Source organism: Fundulus heteroclitus, chromosome 16 (assembly GCF_011125445.2).
Source record: "Fundulus heteroclitus isolate FHET01 chromosome 16, MU-UCD_Fhet_4.1, whole genome shotgun sequence".
NCBI lineage: Eukaryota > Metazoa > Chordata > Actinopteri > Cyprinodontiformes > Fundulidae > Fundulus > Fundulus heteroclitus.
In genome coordinates, this window is record NC_046376.1 from 36,136,865 (window position 1) to 36,164,554 (window position 27,690).

A 27,690-nucleotide genomic window follows, 5' to 3' on the forward strand; every position below is an offset into this window, starting at 1 on the left:
GTTTTTTTTTTTTTTTTTTTTTTACCTTTGCCCGAAAGAATGTCTGTACAGTGCCGATCGAACATTCACATCCTCCACTTGTCATCAGCTGGAATGATACATTCATACTGACTAAATGGCAGAGTTAATTTAAATTGGTTATTTTGCTGGTGCACACATATTAGTCCATAGATTTCCCAAACAACTGAGTTTGGGGATATTCCAGAAGCTTCTTGACAGCCTGATTTATTCCTCCTAAAACCAGTTTGGATGTGTGTGGAATAATCGTCTAATTGAAACAACCATCTGTGTCCAGGTTTCAGCAGTCTGAGCTAAACTGTTGCCTCCAGATAAAAAGGAAATTGGTTAGGATGTTTAGCGATGACCCAGGAGGCATCAAGGCTTAAGCCTGCCAAAAACTGCAACAGTCCCTTTCCCAGTCCCTGTCTCAGTGAACACAGTTCATCCCCTTCCAGTTCAACTGAAATTTGCTGATCAGCAGGTGGAAAAACCTCAATTCTTTAAGAGAGAAGTTTCATGATCAGCTAAGATGGTTGCTACAGAGACTGAGTTTGGCAACAGTGAAAAGAAGTCAATTTGAAGCTTTAAAACCTAAGAGCACTGTTAGCTATCAAGTATGGTAGCCTCTGAGCATGATGCTGAGAGCCTAATGGGCCAGTGGTGCATTGCTCAAAGTGGATGAAATAATGAAAGAGGAGGACCACCTCCAAATTCTTAAACTTTAGCACAAATAAACAGCTAAATGGTTAAACTTTGGGTTTGTTTACCAAACAATTATCCCAAACATACCAGAACTGGTTTTAGGATGGATAAAGTAGGCTAGCAAGTGGTGCTGACCTCAACCCTATTGGAAATCTATGGACCGTGCCTATTAGCTGGGTTTATGTCAGGAAGCCAACTAGTTTCATTTAATTCTGTACTTTCTGATAAGAATGGTGATCAAATATCCTGACTAGACAGAATTATGCCAGGACTTGGCTGTGGGCTTTATATATGAGGGTATATGTATATATGTTTACATTTAAGGCTTAATTCTATGTCTTTTTGAAATGTAGAACAGCAGATACAGCAGAGTGCGGGGGATGAGGGGAGCTGTGAGTATATCCAGAGCTTAGGGGGGAGGGGGAAAGGTGAGGAAGGATTGTGCAGTGGAATGAGAACGCTAGGATTACACTAACACTGTTTTATCAGGAGGACGGAGACACTACCTTAGACGGGGTGAGCTGTTTACTACACCAACAGGTAAGTGCAACAGTTCATAGGCACTACATTAATGAACTGAATGTCACTTTGTTTGCTAGATGCATTTGCTATGATCCACTTTCATGTTTCTGAACTTAGAGCTGTTCAACACAACTTCAATTCCTATTCCATTAGTTACCTTTTATAATATCCTGAAGAATAATCAGCTACAACTGTAAAGACTACACTGTAATTTGTTGCAGTTGACATTACGTAATTGTTACTTTTGTAATTGCTGATCCTTTATTTAGGTGCATATATGCAGTTACTTTAATGTTGGTTGATAATTACAGGAAATACCTTTGAGCTTTTCTGCACCGGGCTGTTTTTTGTGTGGGCCTCAGGCATGGCACCAGACGTGGAGCGGATCATCCAGAGCATTGGCCTTGGAGACCAGGATGCCGTCCAGCTGCTACTGGACAGCTACAATACTCAGGTTACTGATGGTTGCCATGACAACTGCATCAGTTTGGCACAAGACATATTCCTTTTTTGTAACCATGGAAACAATGTGCAAGGCAGGATGAGCATGGTTGTCATTGGTTGGAAGAAGGTTTGAAATGTTTGCAGAAGCAGGGAGCAGTGGATTGGACTGCTCTGGTTCTATTTACCCCAGAAACATGTTGAGGGATTTCAGTACTTCTCTTCACTATCTCCACACCTTCTGATACAGTGTACACAACTCATCTTTCAACTTCTAAACACCCATTTAACTTGGATATAATGCTGTAACATTAATGACACGAATAATTATATAAAACAAAAGATGTGTTTTACAATGACAATGAATTTAATATCTTGCAGCCATGACAGTATTTTTTCAGAGGATGTCTTTTCCTTCAGACATCCTCTGATGATGATGTCTTTGAGAGACACCGTTTGAGCTCTTTGTGGATTCTAAATAAAAGGATAGCTCCTCCATCTTTTTTGTTTCTCCACAGAATGCAGAGTGCTACTTTTTCAACACTGAGGCACAGGACAGAAAAAAGGTCAGTAAATAAAATGTCGGCTCTGTACTTTGTCCTGCAAAAATGCCTTGCAGATAAAAATCCAAAACGTATGGCATGTTTTTTTGTTTTTTTTTATCTTGCACTATTTAATCAGATACCTCTATAAACTTCAGTGTAATCAGTTGTTAGAGGTCACCTAATCAGTAAACAGAGTCCTTCTGTGTTGGAGTACAAATTCAGCAGTTTTGTCAGGGAGCGGTTCAGTCAGAAAGCAGCAAATAGGCCAATAGTAACTCTGAAGGAGCTGCAGAGATTTACAGCTCAGGTGGAATACTCGAGTCAAACCTGGTCTTTATGGAAGGGTGGCAAAAAGAAAACAATGGCATAGAAATTCATGTTTAGGTTTTGTCAAAAGCCACGTAGGAGACACAGCAAACATGTGGAAGAAGGTATTCAGTGAAGAAAAAAACAGCTTTATTTTAACTGACATCTAAAACATTTTGTTTGTAAGAAAAGTAATGCCACAACTCACCATGAACAGACACTTCCACAGTGAAATAGGGTGGTGGCAGCATTGTGCTGTGGGGAGGCTTTTCTTCAGCCAGGACAGAGAAGCTGGCCAGAGTTGATGGAGTTAAATACTGAAAGCAAAACTGCAGGGCCTCAGGCCTGTCGCCATTTAATCCTGTGATGGTGCGTTTCTTGGGGAATGGGATGATGTTGGAGCATTTGAAGTAAGTGGGAGCCTCACATAGCTCCAGAGATTTGTTGAAGATGTGAATGCAAATGGGGGGGGGGGGGGGGGGGGGGGGGCAGTTGGTCAGTGCAGATTCTCAGACATGGGAGAAATACTATTGGGTCCTGGAGCTTTCCTGGTCTTCAGTAACTGAAAGAGCTTATATTTTATTAAGAAATCATAGTTAGGAATGTGATGCTTGTGCGGGGGGAGATAGATAGATAGATAGAGAGAGAGAGAGAGAGAGAGAGAGAGAGAGAGAGAAAGAGAGAGAAATTCAGTCCATTTACATGTTTTCATTTACATTTTAAAACCCAACATTGAAGTACAGTGTGAGATGTTCATAGCTTAGGATCCTGTTTTAGAAACTAATCCTATCTTCAAACTTCTCCACAACCTTTTCTCCCAGATCTGTGTTGAGTCCCTTGGTCTTCATGCAGAAGCAGAACAGCTGCAGTTAGACTCTCATTCAATTACACACTGCTGGACTCTGTTTACTGTGGTGACTTCTGACTCAGGATATCAGAGCATGAATACTAATGCATGTCACCTTTCAAACTTTTTTTTTAAGAAAATCTTGAAAACCATGAATACTTTGACTTCTGCTTCACCTATATGCACCACTTTGTGTTGCTCTGTTACATCAATTCCCAATAAAACTAAAGTTTGTGGTTGTAATTTTACAAAATGTGAAAATGTTCAACACAGTGGCGCAGTGGGTAGCGCTGGTGCCTTGCAGCAAGAAGGTCCTGGGTTCAAATCCAACCCTGGGTCTTTTTGCGAGGAGTTTGCATGTTCTCCCTGTGCATGCGTGGGTTCTCTCTGGGTACTCTGGCTTCCTCCCACAGTCCAAAAACATGACTGTTAGGTTAATTGGCCTCTCTAAAATTAGGTGTGTGTGAATGGTTGTTTGTCCTGTCTGTCTCTGTGATGCCCTGCAACAGACTGGTGACCTGTGCAGGGTAAACCCAGCTCTCGCCCAGTGAACGCTGGCGATAGGTACCAGCACCCCGCGACCCTATGAGGGATTAAGCGGGTCAGAAGATGGATGGATGAAAATGTTCAGGGGATGAAAGACTATGGCAGGGAATGGCATATTAAATAAATACAATCTGGAAGTAGAGGCTAAAAGAAGTGATTTTGAACAAGTGATCAACACATTTCAACAAATAGCTGTTACAAATCTTGTTTCTCCATTAATTTGGTCACATTTAAGATGTGGGGTTGAAAAGCTTGAGACGGAAGAAAGTCTCATTTTCATCTGGACAACACCTGGCTTCACAAAGTTATAGAATTACATTTTACAATCCTTGCTCTCTTTGAAACAGGACCCCAAATTAGTTTTGAAGGTTAAAAAGTAGTATGTTACCACTTTGTTGTTTTTGTCTACCCACTCTAGCTCTGTTCTTTTTAAATCTAACACTTTATCATCTTTTCCTTGTTTTTATGCATGTGTGTGTCACTGTTGACTCTCGGACAACCTGTGTGCAGCAACAACGAATGGAAGAGGTAAATAAATCACCCAGGCAGACATGTGCCGACAATGAGTTCACACTGTCTTACAGTAATCTGAAAAGGTGCTTAAATTGTTTAGTCACGCCCAGTATCTGTATGCACTGGTGTCCTCTAAAAGTGATTAATCATGTGTTACTGTGTGTTCCAAAGCTGTTTAGATACCTCATGACTCATCATATTACTCTGTGTTGACCTTCACTTTGCTAAATGTGCTCAAGCTTAAACTACTTGTGTCCAGAAATCTCAGTTCTAGTAACAATTCCTTCTTTCTGTATTTTTTATTACCTTTTACATGCCAGAAATTTATACAGAAAAATATTTTTCATGTATTAGATCTGGTAACTCAATTCTGAACTCAGAACACGGCTTTGTTAACATAGGAAGAAACCTATCAAACAGGAACAGTAACACCATCCTCCGTCTCAGCAAAGACATCTGTGTTGTTATCCTGGATGGGATTTAATTGGTGATGCTGGTCAGAGGGGTGGCCAGCACAATTGTGCTTCCAAAGGTCCTTGAAGTTTCAGTTGAAGGAGGACCAGCAAGCTGGGCTGCTGAGATCAAGGGAAGAAGTGGGTAGTTAGGGTTAGAGTTAGCGTTCAGCTAAAGCTGCTGCTCATGTCTCTTCTCCTGTACCACGTATGGTACCAGTTAAGTAGTTCTTCTGTTCTCTCATTTTCAGTGTCAACATTTGAGATTTTGAATCATCCTGTGCTCCTCTCTTATGTGGGGTAACACAAGGCCCAGTTCTAGGGTCACCATTTTCCCTATATCTATCATTTATCTAGATGCTATGCTTAGAATGTACAGCATTGCATTCCACCTGTATGCTGAGGATTGTCAGGTCTATCTGCCTTCAGTTGAAGCACTATTAGATTGCTTGAAGGCTATCAAGGCTTAGCTCATCCTAAACACTTGCATAAAAACAGGTATTAGGGTTTAGGCCATTTGCCCAGCTGAGTCCACAATATTGTATTCTGAGACTCCTGACAGCAAATATAAAACCAACTGTGCACTGTGGATACTGTGCACTAACTCACAAGAGAAGTTTTTAGCATTGACAGGGTTGGTCAGGTATGACCCAAAGAGTCTGACCAAAGTTGTTGACGGTCTGTAACTCAGTGGTTCCTATGAGTCATTACAGTACAGCATTTCTAAACTGCACCAACAGTGTCCTCTCATGGACAATTATATGTAAACTCAATCTCACATTACTACTTCTCTCCCCCTTAAATTGTTATCTCAACAAAAAATATTGCAACACATTTTCTTTCCTTATAAGAAAATAATCAGTCTTGTTTTACTGGAAGTCCTTTATTTAGTCCAGTATCATATACCTTGTTTCCACTACCACTTTTTAACCGTGCCGAGACCAGTCCGAGCTCGGTAACCGAGATAACTATCGAGTGTAAATGGAACGCAAACTGAACTGAACCGAGCCAGACACAACCGGACTGCGCTAAATGCAGACCAGTTCCATGTGTGGGTTCGGCCCGTTTTTTTTTCTGGCCCGGTTTTCTGATAACAAAGAGCGCATGAGCAGACTGCGTCATCTCGGTGCGGTCAGCTGACATTTCAGACATTCATAAAAATACTAGCTTCCCTACCGTGCCACACGATTTCCAGAGATGATTCTGCTTAGCAGTGTGATGAACCTCAGTGTTTGTTGTTGTTTCCTGCGTCTGTAAATCCTTATTAGACGTTTGTTTGTCTTATCCACTTCCCAAAAGCGACTCTGTTAAGTAAATTCACCAATTGCTGGTCCACAATTGTCCTTGATTTCCAAAAAGTGTTTTGAAGCTAATGTCACATAAAACTATGAGCACCAAACATACTTATTCTAAAAGACACAAATTAAAAAAAGAATACTAACTCGAATTTAATCACAATATACATTAAGAAATACTTTTGGTGCGTTTGGTATTTTCTTTGACCATTCGGCTGTGTGACCTTACCTGAGCCACCGAGGATAAATGGCACACAGACATTGAACAGCAGCAAGTAGTAGGTTCATCATGGTTCAGTGTGTTGCTATTAACTGTTCGAACCGAGCCGGAAAAACAACTGGAATTAATTTTTGTACTTTCCCCAAATACAAAAAACTTGAAAAACAGTGTGCTGCTCTGTGATCCTAACCTCTAACCTGGGATTCCACTGAATGTGGAAGTGGTGAGGGAGCGCTATGGTGCTGCTGTGCTGTGCTTTCTGCCAGGCACTCTATTCCACCTCTGTGCGGTTGACTGCGTCCTCATGCGATATTAGGATGCTTGTACGCTTTAAATTAAATAACAATTGTTGTCAGGTTTGAAGTGAGATGTTCTGATGGCTTGGAGCTGGAGGATAATGGTAATGATGTATTGATGTTTCAAAATAAAATGCGATCCAAAGTCTGCACATTTAGTCTTTTACTCGTAAATTTGACCGGATCCACTTTGCTTTTCATCATCAACTGACTTCCGGCCTGAATGATCGACTCTGCTCCAGACTGAAGTGGAGTCGGAGCGGCAAGTAGCAGAAATAGAATAACTGTGTATTTTAGAAAAGTGCTGAGCACTTCAGAAACGCTTGGGATGCTTCAGAAACGGCAAAAAGTGTGGGAATTGTAGGAATTTCCTGGAGGAAATGTAGGCAATAGTGCACTCAACTATGAAGGGTAAAACATCTGCGTAGAGTCAGCGTGGAGTCCGCGCAGCTCACAGTATACCCACAGTACACCCGAGTATGTGGGAGCCTTTTAATTAGCATAGGAATCATCCATGTGCGTTTCCGTCACCTAATGACGTCGATGTTGAAAGTTGTCTGAAATCGGCACAGCAGTCCAAAGCTCCTTTCCTATTCACGATAGTGTTCTTACTGTTGACTCCATGTAAAGTCAAGGAACAGGAGCTAGGAGCTATAATTAAGGGTATTCAGATGGAGCCACTGTCTACTCTATGGCAATCCTCGAAGGACATTTAACCAGCATGTATAAGTAACCTAAAAAAAGCTTGATTTGTTGCATGTTTGTTAAAAAAGAGCCTCTTGACAGAGGGTAAAAGGGACTGCTGGAATCATGCAGTCTTGCACTGTGTTCCAGGGTTCCAGGAGTGTTGCCAAGTCTGTTTGTTATAAGCGACTTTGGGCTTATTCTATTATACTGTCTACAAGCGAACTCTGTATTATGGTGTGTGTGTGTGTGTGTGGGGGGGGGGGGGGGGGTTGCCAGTTGGGCTTGATTTAGGCTTGTTTGCTTCTCATAGAGTTGGTTGCATGTTACTTTCGCAAGGACTGGCTAAACTGACTGACCACACTCACATCATTTCTTTTAAGACGTTGCTGTCTGGGCACAGAGGAATGAAATATTCTTCTTAAATGCTTCCATTGCTGTGGAAAAGTTAACATTTATAGTAATTTATCCTGAACTAAAACAGCTATCTGTTCATACATGGAGCACTGTTCGTCATATATCCTGTGTGCGTGCAGTATCTTTTGTCTCAAGACATGTGACACAGACTGAGTGACAGCTGGTGATCATCGATTAGTGGCTAGCATTAACTTCCTCAAATGTCGTTGTTTATCATCACTTTAACGGTAGTGAAGCTAATATTTTGTTTGCGGAATATGAGTTTGTGAAGCTAACTTTTTGGTTAGCTGTACCCACCTCTGACAGTAGCCATAGTGGCTAAACAATGAAGAATGGCCACCTGTTGTCTAACGTTTCATGTTCAGTGGAACAGATCAGCACAGCTTAAAAACGACAAGGCCAAACATTTTGCTATAAAATGTGTCTGAGGCTCAAGATGCAAGTGTCCATGTTTTATTCACACAGTCAGGAAAACTTTTTATTATTCTTTGGGATTTTTTTTGGCACTAGTGGCCCTTTTATTGAAAGCAGGCTGACAGAAAGGGGGGGGGGGGGGGGCTGAAAGAGGGGGAAGAGATGCGGCAAAGAACCACAGGCTGGAGATGAGGTTTTGGACTAAGGCCTCTCTACATGGGCCGCGCATGCTACTCCTGTGCCACTGGCGCCCCAAAATCAACTTTTTTGAGCTATTAGCTATGTTATGATGCTATACCTTCATCAGAATCATGCCCAAAGTGGTATATTGCTTGATTCATGCATGTCTAAGTAATCCTGGTGAAGTAGCAGCCCCTCCCTGTCCTGGGAAATTAGTAATTCATTACTGGTGTATTTAGAGTGTTCATTACTCACCCTCTTCAAGAAGTACTTGTCTTGACCACAACACTTTACTGCCTAGTAAACCACAACGAGTTCAACGAGTGCTGATGTAAGGCAGAACGCGATCATTCCTGTTCAAAGTGACGCTTTTAGCACACAATATGCACAGCGACAGCAACAGTTCTTTTTTGATACCATGCTGCAGCGACTCTAGGGCCACCCCACATGGGGAAAAACGGCGTCGCAGTGAATGCAATTGTCTTTCTTGGAAAAAGAGCACCAGAAAACAACTAATATTTCAAAACAAATGAATACTCTGTACTTCCAAAGGCAATATTTCATCATGTATTTATGCCTGTAATTGACTTTGGAAGGCTTAAAAAGCATTATATAGAACCTTTAAATCGTACAGCCAAATTAGACCTGCCTTCTGTCAAATGCTAATCACACTTATGACACTAGTGTGATCTGATGTTTGGGCAAAAAATTTTGAGGTCCCAAATACTGCTTAACACCATCAAATAGGAATAAGGCCCAGATGCCATTAATTGTGACATGGTTTCAGTCTGAATTATCCAGTGATGGCCACACTGAACACCACCCATCTGCAAAACAGACAAAACAACAGGAAACAACTGTAGGGACCAAGACCATATAAACAAAGTATCTGTTTACTGAAACCTGACTCATGAACATCGAGAGTCCTGTAAAGGAATAGAAATAAACTGTGGCGTCCAGATGTCGCTGTGGAGCTCTATGTTCGCAATAATCAGTGGGACATGATCGTTCTTTATAGAGCAATTTTGTAAAAAAAGACAAATTCCCTTACCAATAAAATTCTGTTATAAACATGTGTTTCTATATATCTAAGTCTGCCAGAAAACTGACAAGCTCTGTGGGCTAAATCCTCTTGAGGTGCCTTGATATTGGGGCCGGCCCACCAACATTTGTTTAAATCATGGACATCTGAAATTGCAGTGCGCATAACCAACACACTCTCAGTACACAGCCTTGGACAACAAACCATGTGGCCCCAAGCTTGGACCGATCAATCAAAATACAGGAATTGCACACATTACGTTTACATTCAGCTGGCTAGTTTGTGACCATCTAGGCAAGGCAAACTTATTTGTACAGCACATTTCAGTACAGGTCAATTCAAAGTGCTTTACATGATTAAAAAACAGAATAAAAGCAAGTAAAAAACAGTTGGAATAAAATGTGGGAAATTTAAACTGAATAAGAAAATGGAAACTAAAAGCAAATATTAATCTCGTGTTGGTTGTCTTTGCTGGCTCATTGAAGAATTTAATCTTATCTGTTCAATAAATGAACAATATCAGTGAGCCTTTATTTATAATTTTATGTATAACAATTTAATTACATTTAGCTTATATAAAATGGAATTTTTGGTTTATGCTAATGTATCTGTTGAATTGATCAAAGTCAGGTTGTGTGCATCACAAAAAAAAATTGTTACTTCTAATAGGTGTTGCGCCACTGGAAATAAGCCTCTAATTTTGAAGAGCCCACACCAGCAGCATCTGGTTTGTGGCCACGTACCACAACATCTAACAGTCTAACAAGTATTGATGCTTCTGATGAAACTACCTACGGCCGAAGTCCAGTAATCTTAGCTGTCTCCATCCACTTCAACAGAACATGTCCAGTCATATCTATTGGAGTGACACATTGTGCCAATAATAATATGCATTCCCTTTAAATCCTTGTAATCAAAGCTCCATCCCCCTTGGGTCACTATAAGATATTCTGGCCTTAAGGTTTTAGGTATTTGGAAGCAGAATGTGGGCAAGTGTTTAAGACCTTAGTGACATTTGTTGTCATGGCTATTCAAAAGGGCCAATACACATTTGCAATTGCAACTCTTCTAGGACTTTTCTGGTGGATGAAGACCTACCAGAAAGTGGTCAGAGGATGGAAAACCACTTAACTGGAGACAGGGTCATTGGTGGCTGGTTTAGTGATGAACACTGGGATTAAAGAACTTAAATAGGTGAAACAGATAAAAAAAAAAGCTTATTGTGATTCTGTATGAGGCTCTGTGCTCGACATAACGGCAAGAAAGCTTCAGAACAGGATAGAAAAATATTAAGAAGAATTACAGCGGGGGAGGGGTGATGCTGGTTTTAGCATATATTCTGACAATACATGAAATATGGATTCTGGGCTAGATTTGGAAATCTTCCATCTGAAAGGCTGATAACTACAGAGGGTAAAGTGAGCATGGATGCTGCATGAACAAAATGTAACTGTATAATATTTTGCTACTGATCTCATCTGCAGTGGTGCTAATTCCCTCTCTTGGTTCATCAGTTCAGAACGAACAAAATAAGGGAGTGTGCTCCTAACTCTGAATCGGACAGTGAGTCGGACGACGAGAGACCGGATCTTCTTCTCAGAGAGGTAGGCCAGTAAAAGGATGTAATGTGTTTGTTATTATGTGCTCTCTGGAATTCCCAGAACCTCTAGCTTTTTACAGCGTATCTACATATAGGTATGTTACAGTAGAGGAAAAAGTAAACACAAGTGTAAATGTCCATGTATTTGACTTGTGCAGATCTGAATTCTTGGATTTTACCAAAACTTCTTTCCTGCAGGATCTGGCTGCAGCCCTGCTCTGCTTTGTAAGAGGCCAGCTGCAGCCTGCAGTGTTACGGGCTTGTCTGCATACTCTGAGAATCCTCTCCCGTGACCGCAGAGCCCTGGGACCGATGATCACTGATAGTGCCCTTTTCACCCTGACACATCTGGGAGGCATTGATCTTCTGCAGCCCTGCCAGCAGCAGGACAAGAGACAAAATGAAGCTCAGTGGGACAGAACAGAAACACACATCCACAGAAAAGCAGCGAGTGGCTGTCAGGGAGCTGCAGATGCTGATGTGGGGTGTGCGATTTCAATTTGTGTTCCCACCAAAGAAGCTGGTGATGCTACCCCAAATGGCTCTGATCGTCGCTGCTATGAGCGGAGAGGCAATGAAGGGCACCTTTCGCTTGCACCCGGGAAGAAAGATGCCCGGGAAGAAGACAGTGAGGAAGATAGGAAAGAGGAAGATGGGGAGGTGTGCAGGATGGAGGCCATGAAAGTCTTATGTAATATAATTTACAACAGCCCCCGAGCACAGGAAAGAGCCAGCGCACTGAGGTGACAGTTTTAAAAATGCCTTCGACTTTCTGTAATATGTGAGAGATCAAATCTTCAGTCGTCTTAGCATGAAATCAAGTACAAAACGTACACAGTAATTGAGAACTCTATGCAGGAGGATACATACAGCTAATATTGTTTAACAGTAATAGGGCTGGACGATATAGAAAAAAGCATATCGATGAAATAGAAATCAAATTGATCGATATAGATAATTATGACAAGAGGTTGCACACATTACATGACAGGCTAGAATGCAAAAGGAAGGAAACCAGTTATTCTATTGAAACTTTTAATGACCCCCTTTATTTCTATTGAACACATTTTTTAATGACCCATTTTCAGTTTACTAGTGGAGTGGCCAACAGGTTTTATTTAAATCTTGTGTTTTAATGTGGTGAAGGCTCTCAGATCCCCATGCATACAGTGGGCATTCTGACTCTCCACGGATGTTTACCCTTCATAGTCATACTCTTTCTGCCAGTGGGACGAGGGGGGGGGGATGAATATTAACATGTTTCATAAGCTAGTTGAGCGCCTAGAGACATTTTTTCTCCAGCAGGCACCCACTGCACATCTGTCAGTGTGGCACAAACAGGGACTGTGGCACCAGGTGTCCTTGTGACTGCCTGCGTGGAGCAGCTCAATGTATCACCTTGGTGTTGCATATAAAGCAGTTTGATGTGAAGACTTCTTCCTGATGAGCAGTTTATAATGAGACTCTGTGTACATGTTAAAATTTAGCTCTTCTCGTACCTGTGCACAATCCACCTCCAGTATGTGGGAGCCTTAACAAGGTTCCTTGAGCCTCTGGAAGAGAAACGGGCCTACAGCATTACAGATCACCTACCATACTTAACAGTAAACATTATGTACTTTCAAACACATTTGTTTTGTATCTCTCCAAACCCTCAGTCTTACTCTCATCTGCAATCTCCTTATTATTATGACTGGGAAGGTAGGACAGAAAAAAAGCCTTTTTCTTGCACCCCTCACTAACATCCAGTTAGCATGGAGATAGCATCTTCAATGGAGTGGTTGTTATGGAGACTTGGTGTTCCCAAGATGTGCCTCTGTGCTGCAGTTTCCTAACAGTGAACGTTGGGGATGTTTTTACCTCTCTCTTCATCCTCATCACTGCCTGCACTGTCATACGGGTCCTGGTCCAGCCTGGTGGCATGTACTAAAGAAAATGGGCCTCTGTGTCGCATATTTATACCCCAGGGAAACAGAAAGTAGTAAATTACAAATTAGAAGTTCCTGGGAACGCTGATCAAAGTGAATTTACTCACACGCTGCCCCAAAACAGTGTCACTGTTTGTTCTGAAAATGTCTCAGCTTTATAGGCATGCTTTTATTAGGTTTCCCTCCCTGTCTTACTGACACTGGAGGTGATGAGAAAAGGTTTTCTCCTGTTGCTTCAGTAACAGCAGCTTCCTCCAGTTTCAGGTCAGGGGGGGTTTTATCCAGCTCAACTTATTATGGTGGTTTCTATCATTATTTATAAAAGCATTGAGGATTGTTTTTCTCTTAGAGCTGAAGAAAAGCTATACAGAACAAATTAATAGACCTTTAAAAGACAATATACAAATAGTTGTGCTTATATTAAAACATAGGCAATAATTTTTGTATCTCCATCCAAAGAGTCAGACATTCTTGCAATCTTTCAAAGTCCAAAAGTGAAGCTGTTCTTTGGTCTTAAGCTGTGTTTCACTAATTTTCTGTCCAGTCCTAGCATTGAATTAAATACTTTGTAGCTAACTGGACTCTGACAGCACATTCAGCAGTATGTGCCCTAAAACTCTGTAAAACAAAGAGTAAAGTACCAAAGAAGAAGGGGACATCCAACAAATCCCTGAAAGAGAGGTATCAAGGATTCAGTTGATCTTCTATCTATTTATCAATGTAACGGTGTGTCCCTGAATTATTTATAGTTGGAATAAGATAACTCATCAAGGAAAAATAACAGACAATAAAAAAGCAAAGGATGAACAAGAAAAAGAGAATAAGTGTGTGTGTCTGAATGAATTGATGAATATAACATACGCACATCTGCAATCTGACTGAATATATATCACTTAAAAATAAAAATACCAAGATAAACAAATCACAAACACGTCAAAGAAAAACCTGATTACTTCACTAAATAAAGTATAATGACAGCAGGAGTAGATTACAAACCTTTGGAAAAAATTTAGTCTTGAATATTTCTAGGGCACCATTCATCAGGAATAAAAGATAGTTTAAGGCTCATTTAGACTGAAACATTTTAAAATAGAACATTTTGCTAACAACACAAAACTGGTTAAGTGATATTCCACATTACTCTTACATTCATTCATAAAAGCCTATAGACAGAGAACTCGAGCAACATTTTCTAGATTGCTTTATATGAAATGACTTAACAATTCTATTGTGGAAACACGTAAGTATTGCTGGGCTGGGCTGAGCCTCCAGTGCTTCAGGACCCTAACAGCGCCTCTGTTGCTGACATTATTCAGGCTTTCTGAGGATCTTTGAACGGCTTTCTTTGAACACTAAGTTCAAAGAACTCACCTCCCAGCACTAAAGACAGTGAAACTATGTGGTCTTTGGTGATTTTATCCATTCTAGTGAAGAGGCATTGTGACAGGTTTAGATGTTTGATTTTGCATTTAGTAGTAGAATGATCCATAGGTCAGGGTCTTAACAAACTGACCTTCCTTTAAAAATGGTAATGTACAAAGACGGCACTACAATAAGTGAAAAAACAACCGACGTCCAAAGAAAGCCAACTACTGATAATGCCTAATTTCAGATATTATAAGAAAGTCTGGCTACAACTTTATGAGCTCTTACTAATATATTATAAATCATTGTCCATCTATAGCACCAAAGAGCTCTTCATACTTCAGCTCGTCTGAAGAAACAAAATGTTGGTATATGAGTGGTGCTTTGCAGCTGCTTAGCAACCCCTGGCCTCACTTTAAGCTCCATCTCTGTTTCCATGGGAAGGCTTCTGCAGGGATTATGGGAGAGTCTGAAGCAGGGGATGTGGAGTATGGCGCCACCCACTGGCCAGTTTTACAAGCTGAGGCTGCTCTTCTTACTAACAGCCCTGAGGCCTGAGCTCAGGCTGCAGCTGCAGCAGGTAAATGCTCATCAGACTCTCACTATCAGTATTAGTGCTTTATAATGTTTGTCTCAGTGTGCTGCTAATTTTTGCTTTTTTACATTTTGTCCTACATTAGGGTTAACTAAACCACTGTTTGTAAATAGCTATGCAAACAGTTTTGTTGAGCATTGTGGAGGATGTAAAAATACTATTATAGCGATATAATTGTGGGTAATTACAGTGCTTTGCAAAAGCTTTCCACCCTAAAGTTTTTTTCAGCGTTATAAGTGCAAATGTCAGAATGTCATAATTGTGAAGTGGACTGATAAGGATGCAGCGCTTTTAAACCTTTTTAAATGAACATCTGAAAATGTGGTCTCGATTTGTTTTGCTCTTTAGTCAAAGACCCCTAAATAAAACCCAGACTGACCGACTGCCTTCAGAAATGACCTAATAAGCATGCGTGTTGCTGAAATATACTATACAAATAAATCCGTAAACAGAATCTGAGTATAAATGCAGATGTTGTAATCAGAGAATCAGCCAGGGACCCATGGTACCTACCCGCTGGGTAGGTACTCATGCACGTTTTGCCTGCCCGACACATAAAATTGGGTGTGAATACTTTTACAAGGCGTTGTATGTCTTTGTTAGGATAAATGCTTTAGGTCGATAAATGCTTTATGATAAAAGCTGCTTTAGGTGGGCCCCAGAGCTTAGAGTTTTGTTTGTTCTCTTCAGGAGCGCGGGGTGTTGATTCTAACCCAAGCCTTGGAGCGGTGCCTGGCCTTGAGTTGGGCCGAAGGACATCAGCTGATCACTGACGGCACAGCCACTCCCGTCTCCAAGGAGGTGTCCCAGGATGTCATCGAGATCCTCAAGACAATCTTCAACATCGCTCACAGGTTCTACAGGCAGGAGCCCGATGAGGTGAAAACACAGAGCCACCGTTTGTGACCAAATGTGTCCATAGTTTGGGTTCAGTACACGTCAAAATAATTGTTGCTCAGCTTTCTTACTGAATAAAAAAAATAAAAAGACCTGAAAGTCTTAAACAGGAGCCATCATGATGGAGACTGGCAGGATGCTTTAAGTGTTTGGCAAATTACTTTATGTCTTTATGGATGATGCTTACTTGTATGCTTTAAAGTTACATCCTAAACACGTTTATAAGGTTTGGTCAAAAATTAAAGCTGTAAAATGTCCTTACAGGAGGAGGCCACTCTGTACCGCCACCTAGCGGCTGTCTTACGTCACTGTCTCTTGCTGCCGTGTGATGGAGCAGACACGGAGGAACTACAAGGGTGAGAGGGCTACTTTTGGTCAAACAAATCCTTGTTTGACAAATCCTACAGATGTGCATGGGAAAAATGGCCTGAAAACAGTTGAAGGGTGATAATAAAATATTTCTTTGTTTCATATATATTTGTCAGACATTCAGTGAACATCTTGTCAGCCTTGCCCCTGACCTGTCTGGACGTCCTGCTGGCTGTCCCTGTGGAACAGGCATCTCATAAGTATGAAGGCGTCAACATGGACTGTGTCCACGCATTGCTGCTGTTCATGGACAGACGACTGGACAGGGCAAGTACACCTGTGCTGCCGTAGGCACAAATGGATGGAATTCATCCCGGAGGATGGCTTGTAAATCAGCTCATATATTGCCCAACATTTATTTTGTTTTGCTTAATTTATAAAGAGAATATATGATTGCCTTTTTTCAGCTTTACTGGTCAGCAGAAACGATGGAATACTGAAATAAAACGATTTAGTATTAGTTGGTAGCACTGTGGCCTTGTAGTAAGAAGGTCCTTGGTTTCAATCCCATCTTTCTGGACATTCTGTACATGCGTGGGTTCCCTTAGGGTTCCTCCCACTGTCCCAAAACATCCCTGTTTGGTTAATTGATCTTTCTAAATTGCTCTAAGGCTCGCTGAATGTGTGTGTTTTTTGTCTCTGTGTCTCTGCGATGCCCTGTGATGGACAGGTGATCTGTCCAGGGTGGACCTTGCTTCCCCCGCAATGACCACTGGAGATAGGCATCGGCCCTCCTGTAACCCTGTGGTGAAAAGCCAATATTGGCTATGGATAGATGAGTTAGCAGTTTATAACAAAAACAACAATGAAGATGGTCACAATATTTGAAGCTGGAGAGGTTTTTTATTTTCATTGCTTAGCAATTCCCAACATTTCCATTGTGTCTCAATGAGATTTAATGTGATAAACTAACACAGAGTAGTGAATCATTGGAAAGTGGAAGGAGCATATGAAGCCCTGCTGAGTCAGTACTCTGTAGAATCACCTTTTACTGCAGTTTTGGGGCACATCTCTTCTGGCTTTGTGCTTCTACAAATGGACAGATGTAGACCGTCTGAACATCATTTTTCAAGTCTCGCCACAGAATTGTTTCAGTTTGGACTGTGACTAGATCAGTCTTCCTGTGGGTAGGTCCTTCGCCCCAGTCTCAGGTCTTCTGTCATCACTGCTGACACATTCAGTGGTGATGATGCTGACTCCACTCTGACTCAGTCCATACCTCCCAGCTGCTTCATCACTCCAGACATAGATGAATCTGCTGGGGTGTTGATGACAGCTTATTCATTCAATAGTGATCTTAAGACTTTAAGGCTTCATCAAAACCCACAAAGTGGCCCAATCAGACTCTGTTATCCGTTGGAAAAGCTTATCAGCCATCTTCCAGGTCTGCTGAGCTCCATCCTCTGTTGTTACTGCCTGCGACAGTGTTCAGCCAAGTACCAAGATGGAGATATGTACATATTTAGTTTTTTTTGTTTACAAGAAAAATAGTTCTGTTTTCCTTTTTTTGTTTTTCTTTTCTGTATATTTGTTCTTAAAATGTCTTCACTGAGAGTAAAGTGGAACCAGAGTCAAATTCAAGTTTGTGTGCACAAACTTGCTGATTAAAGCTGATTATTTTGATAGCAGGACTTAATGCTAAGATTGATGCTTTAGATTTGTCAACTCTTTGAAATATTGTCTTAGTTTTGAGCCTATTAGAATTATAACTAACAGAAATCCCCTGTCTTCTGTTCAAAGCCATAGTCTCATAGGCTTTTGAAAAATATCATTCATTTTTCATTTTCTCAGGGTCTGAAGCTGAAAGAGAAGCTAACTCCTGTTCTAAGTTTACTGACAGAGAGTTGTCGAGTTCACAGAGAAACACGTTGCTACTTACGACAAAAGGTAACAATTTTCATTTTCTTTGACAGCATTCCCATTCCCTGATCAGTTCTATTCTGTTTTTGCTTTTTCTTAACATTACAGATCATCAAATAAGTGTCAATATCACATAAAGATGACCTTTGTAAATACAAAAAGCTTATTTTGAATGAAGATTTGATTCATTAAGGGAAATGGCCGTCCAAACCAACCTGGCTCTCTAGGAATATATAACAGGCCTTCTTGTTAAATTATAAATAAACCAGGACTAATGGTTTTGTTGTAGTCTTCTTTGCTGTGGTTTTATTTTTGTAAATATGTTACGAGCTACACCCAGTCCTGGTCCATACCAGGCCTGTAGAAGAAGACCTTTCTGATGACATGAAGTAACCAGGAAGTAAAAAAATATCTCAAAAAGCGACATTATTATGTTCTGCTCTGAAGAAATTCAAAAACAGGCAAGAAACAAAGTCTTTGACATCTGTCAGTCTGGTAAGGATAGTATTTTTTAGGGCTTTGGGACTCCAGAAAACAGCAGTGAGAATCATGATCCAGGGATGGAGAAAACATGAAACAGTAGTGAACCTTCCAAGGAGAGGCCAGCCTATCAAAATTAATACAACAGCTCATCAACAACTCATTCAAGAGGTTGCAGGACATCTAAAGCTCTACAGACCTCAGTGTCTCAGTTAAGTTCACAGTTCATGATTCAACAGTAAGAAAGAGAGAGTCTCAATGGGAGAGTTCTAAGGCCAGAACCACTGCTGATCCAGGAGAACAAATAGGTTTGTCTCACAATAACCTAAAATCATCTTGATGATCTGCAAGAATTCTGGGAAAATGTTCTGTGGACCGACGAGAAAAAAGTGAGACTTTGTTGGAGGTGTGGGTCATGTTACATCCAACAATAAAACTAACAGTGTTTCAGAAACAGGCCATCAAAGTGACAGTGAGACATGGTGGCAGTAGAGTGATTGTTTGGGCAGCTATGCCTCCTTAAGACCTCAACAACTTGTTGTAATTGATGGAATCCTGAGTTCTGCTCCCTGCCAGAAACACTGGAGGAGAATGTCCAACCATCAGTTAGACGTTAGGCTCAAGAACTAGGATTTTACAGTAGGACAATGATCCAAAGGACACCAGCTAGGCCACTTATGAATGGCTAAAAAAGGTTTTAAAGTGGCCTTGCCAAGGTCTGAACATAAATCAGATTGAAATAAACAGCTCATTCATTCATGTCGGACAACCCTCTTATTTGGCAGACATTATCTCTGCTTACCATCTCTGCTAAGGGCAGTGGTCCAAAAATCCCCAGTGGTAATGTCAAAGACTCATTGGCAGTAATATCAAACTCCTGATATCAGTTATTGTTGCCAAGGGTGGCACAAGATATTATGATAAGGAGCTAATTACATTTCCCCAGAAGTGGTTTGGAAAGTTGTTTTCACAAAATTTGTGCAATCGTCATTTAAAACTGCCTTTTGTAGGAAAATAATTCAAACAAATGTTTTTAAACAAAACATTCTGAAAAGCGTGGAGTACTTTTGTGTTAAGTCCATATGGGCCAGTAGTTTGAAGAACTACCTGTCACTGGTACGGTGACATCTGCATGTGTTTTGGAGCACACCTCTACCAACCTTGAACATCCTTTTTTATCCATCCTTCTTTGTAAAACAGCATAAGCTCAGTCAGATTGAATGGAGAAGGTCTGTGACAGTAATTTTAGGTCTCGCACAGATTCTCAGTTGGACCTAAGTCTGGACTTTGACTGGCAACCCCCCCAAGAAAAAAAAAGCCTTCTGGTTTCTTTAAGCAATGGCTTTCTTTTGGCCCCTATTTGATGAAAGGCCAGATTTGTGAAGTGATTGACTAATGGTTTTCCTGTTCTCCGCTGCTCCTCCAGAGCTACTGTTTTTTGCTTGCTGTTTGTTCTCTAATGTTTTTTTTAATTTTTTTACCAAACCTCTGAGCCCACAAACAGAACAGTTGCAGTTAGAGTCAGAATCAGTTACACACAGATGGACTCTGTTTACTGAGTAGGTAATTTCTGCTATAATCTGAGCAGAGTGTCAAATGTATTCATATATCACACTTAAAAATAACAAGAGTTGACCAAAATGCTTCCAAGTTACACCAACAATGATAAAATAACAAATAGAAAACTGTAATGAGGATAAATACAACACAGAAATGTAAGATTCCTAAAAACTATTTAGGGTCTCATACTGAAACAGTCCAGCTCAAGGCCTGAGAACATAATACTCTTTAGGGTATTATGGTAGGGTTTTCCCCAGTATTTGGAGCAACATCTCTACATTTTAACTCTGAGCATCAAGGAGAAACTGGATGGTTGACATTGGACATAATTAGATTTTAATGTCATTCAACTGCACTGTCACAATGTACATTTGAATAAAATTTAGTTGCAAGGCTTTGAGCCAAAACAAAAGAAAAAAAGAGGAAAAATAAATGTAAGTATCTTTTCAGGAACGTAGCAGCAAAAAACATCGTGCTTTCAAAGGTGTGCGCATGTTGAGGAGATCTTGTAGAAAAATGTGATGATAGACAGGAAGCCATTCAAGAGATTTCTAAACTGGAGTTACATATTCATGCTTTCATTATACCAGCTAAAGGCGAGCTGCAGGATTCTGAACTATTTTCAGAGGCTGCAGGGATGATTGATCCAGTCTGACTCATAAAGAATTACAATAGTCCAGACAAGATTTGATAAAAGCAGGAATAACCTTCCTGAGATCCCTAAAGGAGAGCTAAAGCCTTGATTTAGCAATAAGTCTGAGATGGAACAAGCTTAACTTAATAACAGAACTTATCTGTTTAGGGCTGTCAGAGTTTAGGGGACTAAATTTTAATCCACAGCACACTTTTCAGATTTCTGTTTTTGAAATAAATTGTCAGAACCATGTATCATTTTCATTCCACTTCACAATTATCCACCACTTTGTGTTTATCTATCACATATAATTGCCATAAAATCCATTGAAGATTGTTGTGGGAACGAGAAAAAACGTGGAACGTACGTTTGAATACATTTGTAGGGCTCAGTATGACAGTAATCCACAATGACGTTTGAATCAGGGTAAAGATCAATGCATTCTTCTGTTGTAAACATTATTCACAGATCTTACCTCCTCTGAGGGATGTTGCAGTTCGACCTGAGCAGGACAGCTCGCTCAGAGGCCAGCTGGTCCGCCTGATGACCCACGTTGACACTGATGTGAAGGACTGTGCTGCCGAGTTGCTTTTTGTGCTCTGCAAAGAAAATGGTACAGTCACACTTCTCCACATCTTTGTGAGCTTTAATTAATGAGAATCTTCTTTAAATGCTTTTGTCTCTAATCAGTAAAGATATTGACTGAGGGTCAAACTAAACGCTTGAGGGTTTGTGAGACCTTGAGTGGTTTTGTACTTCTGTAGGTAGAGCAACGTTCTAATAAACACATCAATGGATAATTCTAATGGGAAGACCTTGTAAGCACAATTTACTTTTATTTCATACATACTACATGAACACAATCTTATTGTGGAAAGGAAATATAGTTAATTGTGCTGTGTTTGTCAGAAATGTATATTCACTCATCATCAGAGTGTCATATTAATTTTGGGCTTTTTTAACGATGAAAGTTTTTTCAACAATCTATTAACTATTACATTTTTAAAAGGGTATTTGGCTGCCCAAATTTGTATTATTGTGGATTTCATTAAAGGATGTATTTTATCCATTAATTGTTACATAACCCATCTCTGGTGCTGAGGTTGCTGAGGTTGTTAAAAAGCTCCTCGGTGGCAAGGTTCCGGGGGTGGATGAGATTCGCCCTGAGTACCTTAAGGCTCTGGATGTTGTGGGGCTGTGTTGGTTAACTCGGTTCTGCAGCATTGCGTGGACATCGGGGGCAGTTCCCCTGGATTGGCAGACTGGGGTGGTGGTCCCCCTATTTAAAAAGGGGGACCGGAGGGTGTGTTCCAACTACAGAGGAATCATACTCTTAAGCCTCCCTGGTAAGGTCTATTCAGGGGTTCTGGAAAGGAGGGTCCGTCGGATAGTTGAATCTCGGATTCAGGAAGAGCAGTGTGGTTTTCGTCCTGGCCGTGGAACACTGGACCAGCTCTATACCTTCAGCAGGATCCTGGAGGGGGCATGGGAGTTTGCCCAACCAGTCTACATGTGCTTTGTGGATCTGGAGAAGGCATTCGACCGTGTCCCCCGAGGGATCCTGTGGGGGGTACTCCGGGAGTATGGAGTACCGGGTCTTTTAATAAGGGGTGTTAGGTCTCTGTATTACCGGTATCCGAGTCTGGTCCACATTGCCGGCAGTAAGTCGGACTCGTTTCCGGTGAGAGTTGGACTCTGCCAAGGTTGCCCTTTGTCACCGATTCTGTTCATAACTTTTATGGACAGAATTTCTAGGCGCAGCCAAGGTGTTGAGGGGATCCGTTTTGGTGGCCTTAAGATTTCGTCTCTGCTATTCGCGGATGACATGGTCCTATTGGCTTCATCAGGGCGTGATCTACAGCTCTCACTGGAGCGGTTCGCAGCCGAGTGCGAAGCGGCCGGGATGAAAATCAGTGCCTCCAAATCCGAGACCATGGTCTTGAACCGGAAAAAGGGTAGAGTGCCTCCTCCGGTTTGGGGAGGATGTGCTGCCCCTAGTGGAGGAGTTTAAGTATCTTGGGGTCTTGTTCTCGAATGAGGGGAAGATGGAGCGGGAGATCAACAGGCTGGATTGGTGCAGCGTCTGCTGTGAAGCGGGCGCTGTACCGATCCGTTGTGGTGAAGAGAGAGCTGAGCCAAAAGGAGAAGCTCTCGATTTACCGGTCGATCTACGTTCCTACCCTCATCTATGGTCACTGAGCTTTGGGTCGTGACCGAAAGAACGAGATCCCGGATACAAGTGGCTGAAATGAGTTTTCTCCGTAGTGTGTCTGGGCTCTCCCTTAGAGATAGGGTGAGGAGCTCAGTCATCCGGGGAGGACTCAGAGTAGAGCCGCTGCTCCTCCACATCGAGAGGAGCCAGTTGAGGTGGCTCGGGCATCTGGTCAGGATGCCTCCTGGACGCCTCCCTGGTGAGGTGTTCCGGGCACGTCCCACCGGGAGGAGGCCCAGAGGAAGACCCAGGACACGCTGGAGGGACTATGTCTCCCCGCTGGCCTGGGAACGTCTTGGGATTCCTCCTGAGGAGCTGGCCCAAGTGGCTGGGGAGAGGGACGTCTGGGCCTCCCTACTGAAGCTGCTACCCCCGCGACCCGACCCCGGATAAGCAGGAGAAAACGGAGGAACGGACATAACCGAAAATTGCAAACATCTGCATTTTTGAAATTGTTTTTTAATTTTTTTTTATTATTTTGCAAATGGCATTAATTGTCCAGCCATACCCTGGACTTCCTTGAAGAAGTCCTGCTCATTTCTCCTCACCCTCGGCCAGTGAACAGCAGTCTGTTCATGTCACATCTCAGCCCTTCGCTTAAGCAGGGACTGAAAAAGCCAAGGTGGTGTTGAAAAAAGTGTAAGCAAAATGGTCGCAAAGCGGGTGGAGCTGAGTAGAGCTCGGCCAAATGGAACAGGTGTAAAAGGGGCATGAGTCAGAATCCTGGGCCTTTAACGCAGAGTCTACAAATCTGCATCAGGCTTTGGTAATTTCTGTTAGCCTGCTTTATCACTTCACTGGAGAGAGCCACAGGGGCAATGAATGAGTGACTAGCTAACACGTAGAAACAATATGCTGGAATGAGAAAGCCTAGATGAACTTGGTTAAAATTTGTTTGTGTTGTTTTATTCACCAGCAAGATAGTTCTTCAAATTGCTTACAGTTTGGTTCTGAATTCCAGTGAGGGGACCTACAACATACCCAATATTTGGGCTTAGATCAAAACAGCCAGCACCTCACTGGAGAGACAACCATGAGGATCTGTGGAACTCCATGCACTGAGCTGACAAATTGGACATTCAGAACCGCAAGACAAAATACACAGTCTGGTTTACTGAATGGTGACACAATGAAAGTTGTCATATTTTTAGCTAAGGCTGTTGTGGGCATCAGCACCATTCAGACCTGGGAGGCCTTCCTCCAGTGAATTTTAATCTATTGAAATCTATTTTCTCTAAAGTCTTGACATGTATTCTAAATTATGAGCAGAAACGAGAGAGAGCGAGACCGTCTGACAAAACCTAAACTCTCAGAAATCATAATTCCTTTCAAATAGTTAGATTTAAAAAAAAATAAGGTCTTGTTAAGTGCTCAATCATGTTTGTGATTCTTAATTTTGCTAATATTCTTCTTCATAACAACTAAATGAAGTTAAAAACCACTTGAAGGCATATCCAAGGAAAATCGCCCATGATCCTTTTACAGCAATATTATTGCAAATATTGGTGACACAAAGAAATACCATCTATCCTGTAACATTTTACCCTCAGGCGTCTAGCTGAACAGCTCCAAATGCCATCCTGTGCACAGATTCATTGCCGTTTTCGTCTTGTGTTTCTTTGCAGTCAGCCGCTTTGTTAAATACACTGGTTATGGCAACGCTGCAGGGCTGCTGGCAGCTCGGGGTCTGCTGAATGGCAGGAGGAACTCCGGTGACAGCCAGTTTGCCTCCCACTACTCCAGCGACTCAGACTCAGACACCGAGGAGTACCGGGAGGCCAAATCCAAGATCAACCTGGTGACAGGCCGGGTGGAGGCAGAGCAGCCCGATCCAATGGAAGGCCTGACGGAGGAAGAGAAGGAAGAGGAAGCCCATCGTCTCATCTGCATGATCAATAGACTATCACGGTGAGAGCACTGATATGATGCTGATCATGATGCTGATCCAAGTCTCCTTTTATCTCCTCAGTCAGAGAACTAAGAAAGCATTCACAGTGCTTCCCATTCCTCACATTTAGTTACCATAACAACAAAGGGAACAAATAAGGTTTTGCCAATTTATTAACAATAGTCAAAAATAGATGTACAAAGGTATTCACACCCTTTTTGATGAAAGAACGAAGAACTAAATGCTCCATGTCTAGTTCAGGTTATGCAGATTAGATTTGAGACAGAGGACTTGATTGGTCTGGAGGGTTGATACACTCATAGCAAGTCTGTGATGTATTCAGGTGCAAAGAAATTCAGTGATTAATAGAATAACAGGAGCATTTTAAAGTCTATTCTCTCAGATACTGGGAGCCAGTGTACGGACTTCAGAACTGGGGTGATGCAGCGTTCTGGATCAACTGTAGCTGTCTGATTGACTTTTTTGGTAAACCTGTGAAGACACCGTTGCAATAATCGATTCGACTAAAGATCGTGTAATTGTGTTTAGATGCTTTTGCAGGTTCAGGTCTGAGTCCATCACTACAGCCAGATTTCGAGCCTGATCAGTGGTTCCTAGCTGAAGCAGCTAAGGCTGTGTGCTAACTCTTGATCTCTCCTCTATTGGTCCAAAAACTATTGCTTCAGTTTTGTTTTTATTCAATTGAAGATGATTTTGGCACATCCATGTATTGATTTCTTCTAAGCATTTCCTCAGTGCTTGAACTGGTTCATAGTCACCTGGTGACATGGTGTACATCACCATGTCACCAGCTGTGTGTCACTGAGCTGTGTGTCGTCTGCATAGTTATGGTAGCTGATGTTGTTTTTTAGGATCTGAGCAAGAGGGAGCATGTAGATACTGAATAGGAGGGGACCCAAGGTGGACTCTTGGGGAACTTTAAGCAGAATTTAAACCAATTGAGTGCTATACTAGAAAGGCTGACCCAGTTTTCCAGGTGCTCTTGTAATGAATGGTGTGGGGCTGAAACCCGATATTCATCCGAAACAGAAATTCTTTAACGGGATTTATTGAGGGAGTGATGAACAGAAAAAGGATCCGAAAAAAGGCAGACATCCAAAAACAACTGACGGGAACAGGCGAACAAACTGGGCAGGATAAACAGAAACAGGTTAATCCAAAACAGACTCAAGGAGACAGGGCTCTTACCGAGGGAGAGTGCAGACGAGGAGGAACAGAGCATGGGTATGTGAATGTGACGACCCGACAACTAACTGAGGAGGGAGTGAGGCTTAAATTGACGGCTAAACAGGTGAGCGGAATTGAAACTAATTAACCAAAAGTGGAAGCAATACAGAACTGACAGGAGCTGGGAAAAGAAAAACAGAGTCCAAGGACAATAATGAAAACAAAGCGCAGAACTAATACAGAAAACATATAACAAAATATTGAACCGGCTAAACAGGACTCAAGAACCTAGAACACAAATAACCCAAGAGGCAGGAAATTAACACTAACCAAATAATAACCCAAAACCAAAACAGAACATTACAGCTCTAACAGAATGAAGTGATTGACAGTATTGAATGCTGCACTTAATTTCAATAATACCAGCACTGTGGTTCTTCCACAGTCCGCATTTATATTGATGTCATTAAACAGCTTGACAAGAGAGGTCTCTGCACTGTGCTGAGGAAACCTGACTGGAAAACGTCAAAACGGCTGATCATTTTTAAGAAGGTTTTTACTTGTTGAAACACAGCTTTTTCAATAATTTATGCAGTATTTATCGGAATTATTCTTATTATTTTTACATTGTATTTAGTCTTTTTTGAGTCAATAAGAAAATAACTACTATTCATCATTTTGTCCTGATAGTCTTTTAGCAAAAAAGAAGCATAACTGTATGTTCATAAATGATGAGCCATTTATAGCTAAAAATAGGAAATGAAAGTAAACACTTAAATGTTTAAGATTAATTTTAGAACAATTACAACTTTTTTTTTCTAAAACTCTATATTTTGTTACCCATTTGACTGAAACAATTCTGGGTTGATAAAAGACTACATTAGTTCCTCTTACAAGAAAAAAAATTGTGAGAAAGGAAATATTTGAGAGTCACAGGTTTAGAGTAGTTTAATCTATTATAGAATAAGGCTGTAACTCAAGAAAAGTAAAACGCTGTGAAAAAATTACTGACACACTGTATTTTTATTCTATTTTTTTTATCTCATTCAGAGACCAAATCATTCAGCCGATGGGTGTAACAACAGATGGCAGACTGGCTCCGTTTTGGAGCCAGATGAGGGGCTGCACGGAGGAGGAGGAGGAGGAGGAGGAGGAGGAGGAGGAGGAAGAGGAGTTGGAGGAACAGGAGGAGGAGGAGGAGGAGGATTTGAATTTGATGCCACCAGGGTTGAAAGACAAAACAATCAAATAGCAAAGTATTTTTCCTTCTACGCTGACACCGAAATGACCAAGAGGAGCACCTGCAACAATGAGAGAACTGTTATTTTAATTATTATTTAATGCTTTGGCATGCTGTTACTTCTGCTCAGGTTATATTAATTTTTATTCGTACAATTAAAATCTGAGCGATCACTCTTTTGCTACTTCAACAGCAAATCAAAAACAGGATAGTTTGTCGATTAGTGATGTCAGAAGGAATAATGAGTAGAAATGAGAGACAGCTTTAGATGTAAAATTGAAGCACTATATTTTCAGATGAATTTATGTTTTGTCTGTTTGCATTCAAACCTTTGGGCACTTTAGGAATGCCTTGTGTTTCTGAACAAATTTTTCCCCAGCAGAGAAATAGAAATAAAGCTCTTTTAAACTGTTTGTTTAAGCTTTCTGTATTTCCGTGCCCACACAGGATGC

General features: G+C 41.3%; 1 protein-coding gene across 3 annotated transcripts; it reads left to right on the plus strand.

The window, feature by feature from the left end:
* Window positions 1-1,132: 1,132 nt before the first annotated feature.
* Window positions 1,133-27,651, plus strand: si:ch211-195b15.7 (synembryn-A). Of its 3 annotated transcripts, none has more exons than XM_036148584.1 (14): window positions 1,133-1,242; window positions 1,587-1,678; window positions 2,184-2,231; window positions 4,420-4,437; window positions 10,937-11,026; window positions 11,221-11,765; window positions 14,760-14,895; window positions 15,601-15,789; window positions 16,072-16,163; window positions 16,293-16,443; window positions 17,968-18,063; window positions 21,179-21,323; window positions 24,548-24,830; window positions 27,049-27,651. In XM_036148584.1, exons 2-14 carry the CDS (start codon window positions 1,589-1,591, stop codon window positions 27,248-27,250), a joined length of 2,085 nt encoding a protein of 694 aa, XP_036004477.1. In that variant the 5' UTR covers window positions 1,133-1,242; window positions 1,587-1,588; the 3' UTR covers window positions 27,251-27,651. The 3 variants fall into 3 exon arrangements, with proteins under 3 accessions (XP_036004477.1, XP_036004478.1, XP_036004479.1); XM_036148585.1 differs by having other exon boundaries at window positions 1,141-1,242; window positions 1,536-1,678; XM_036148586.1 differs by lacking the exon at window positions 1,133-1,242 and having other exon boundaries at window positions 1,548-1,678; window positions 2,184-2,230; window positions 4,418-4,437.
* Window positions 27,652-27,690: the final 39 nt, after the last annotated feature.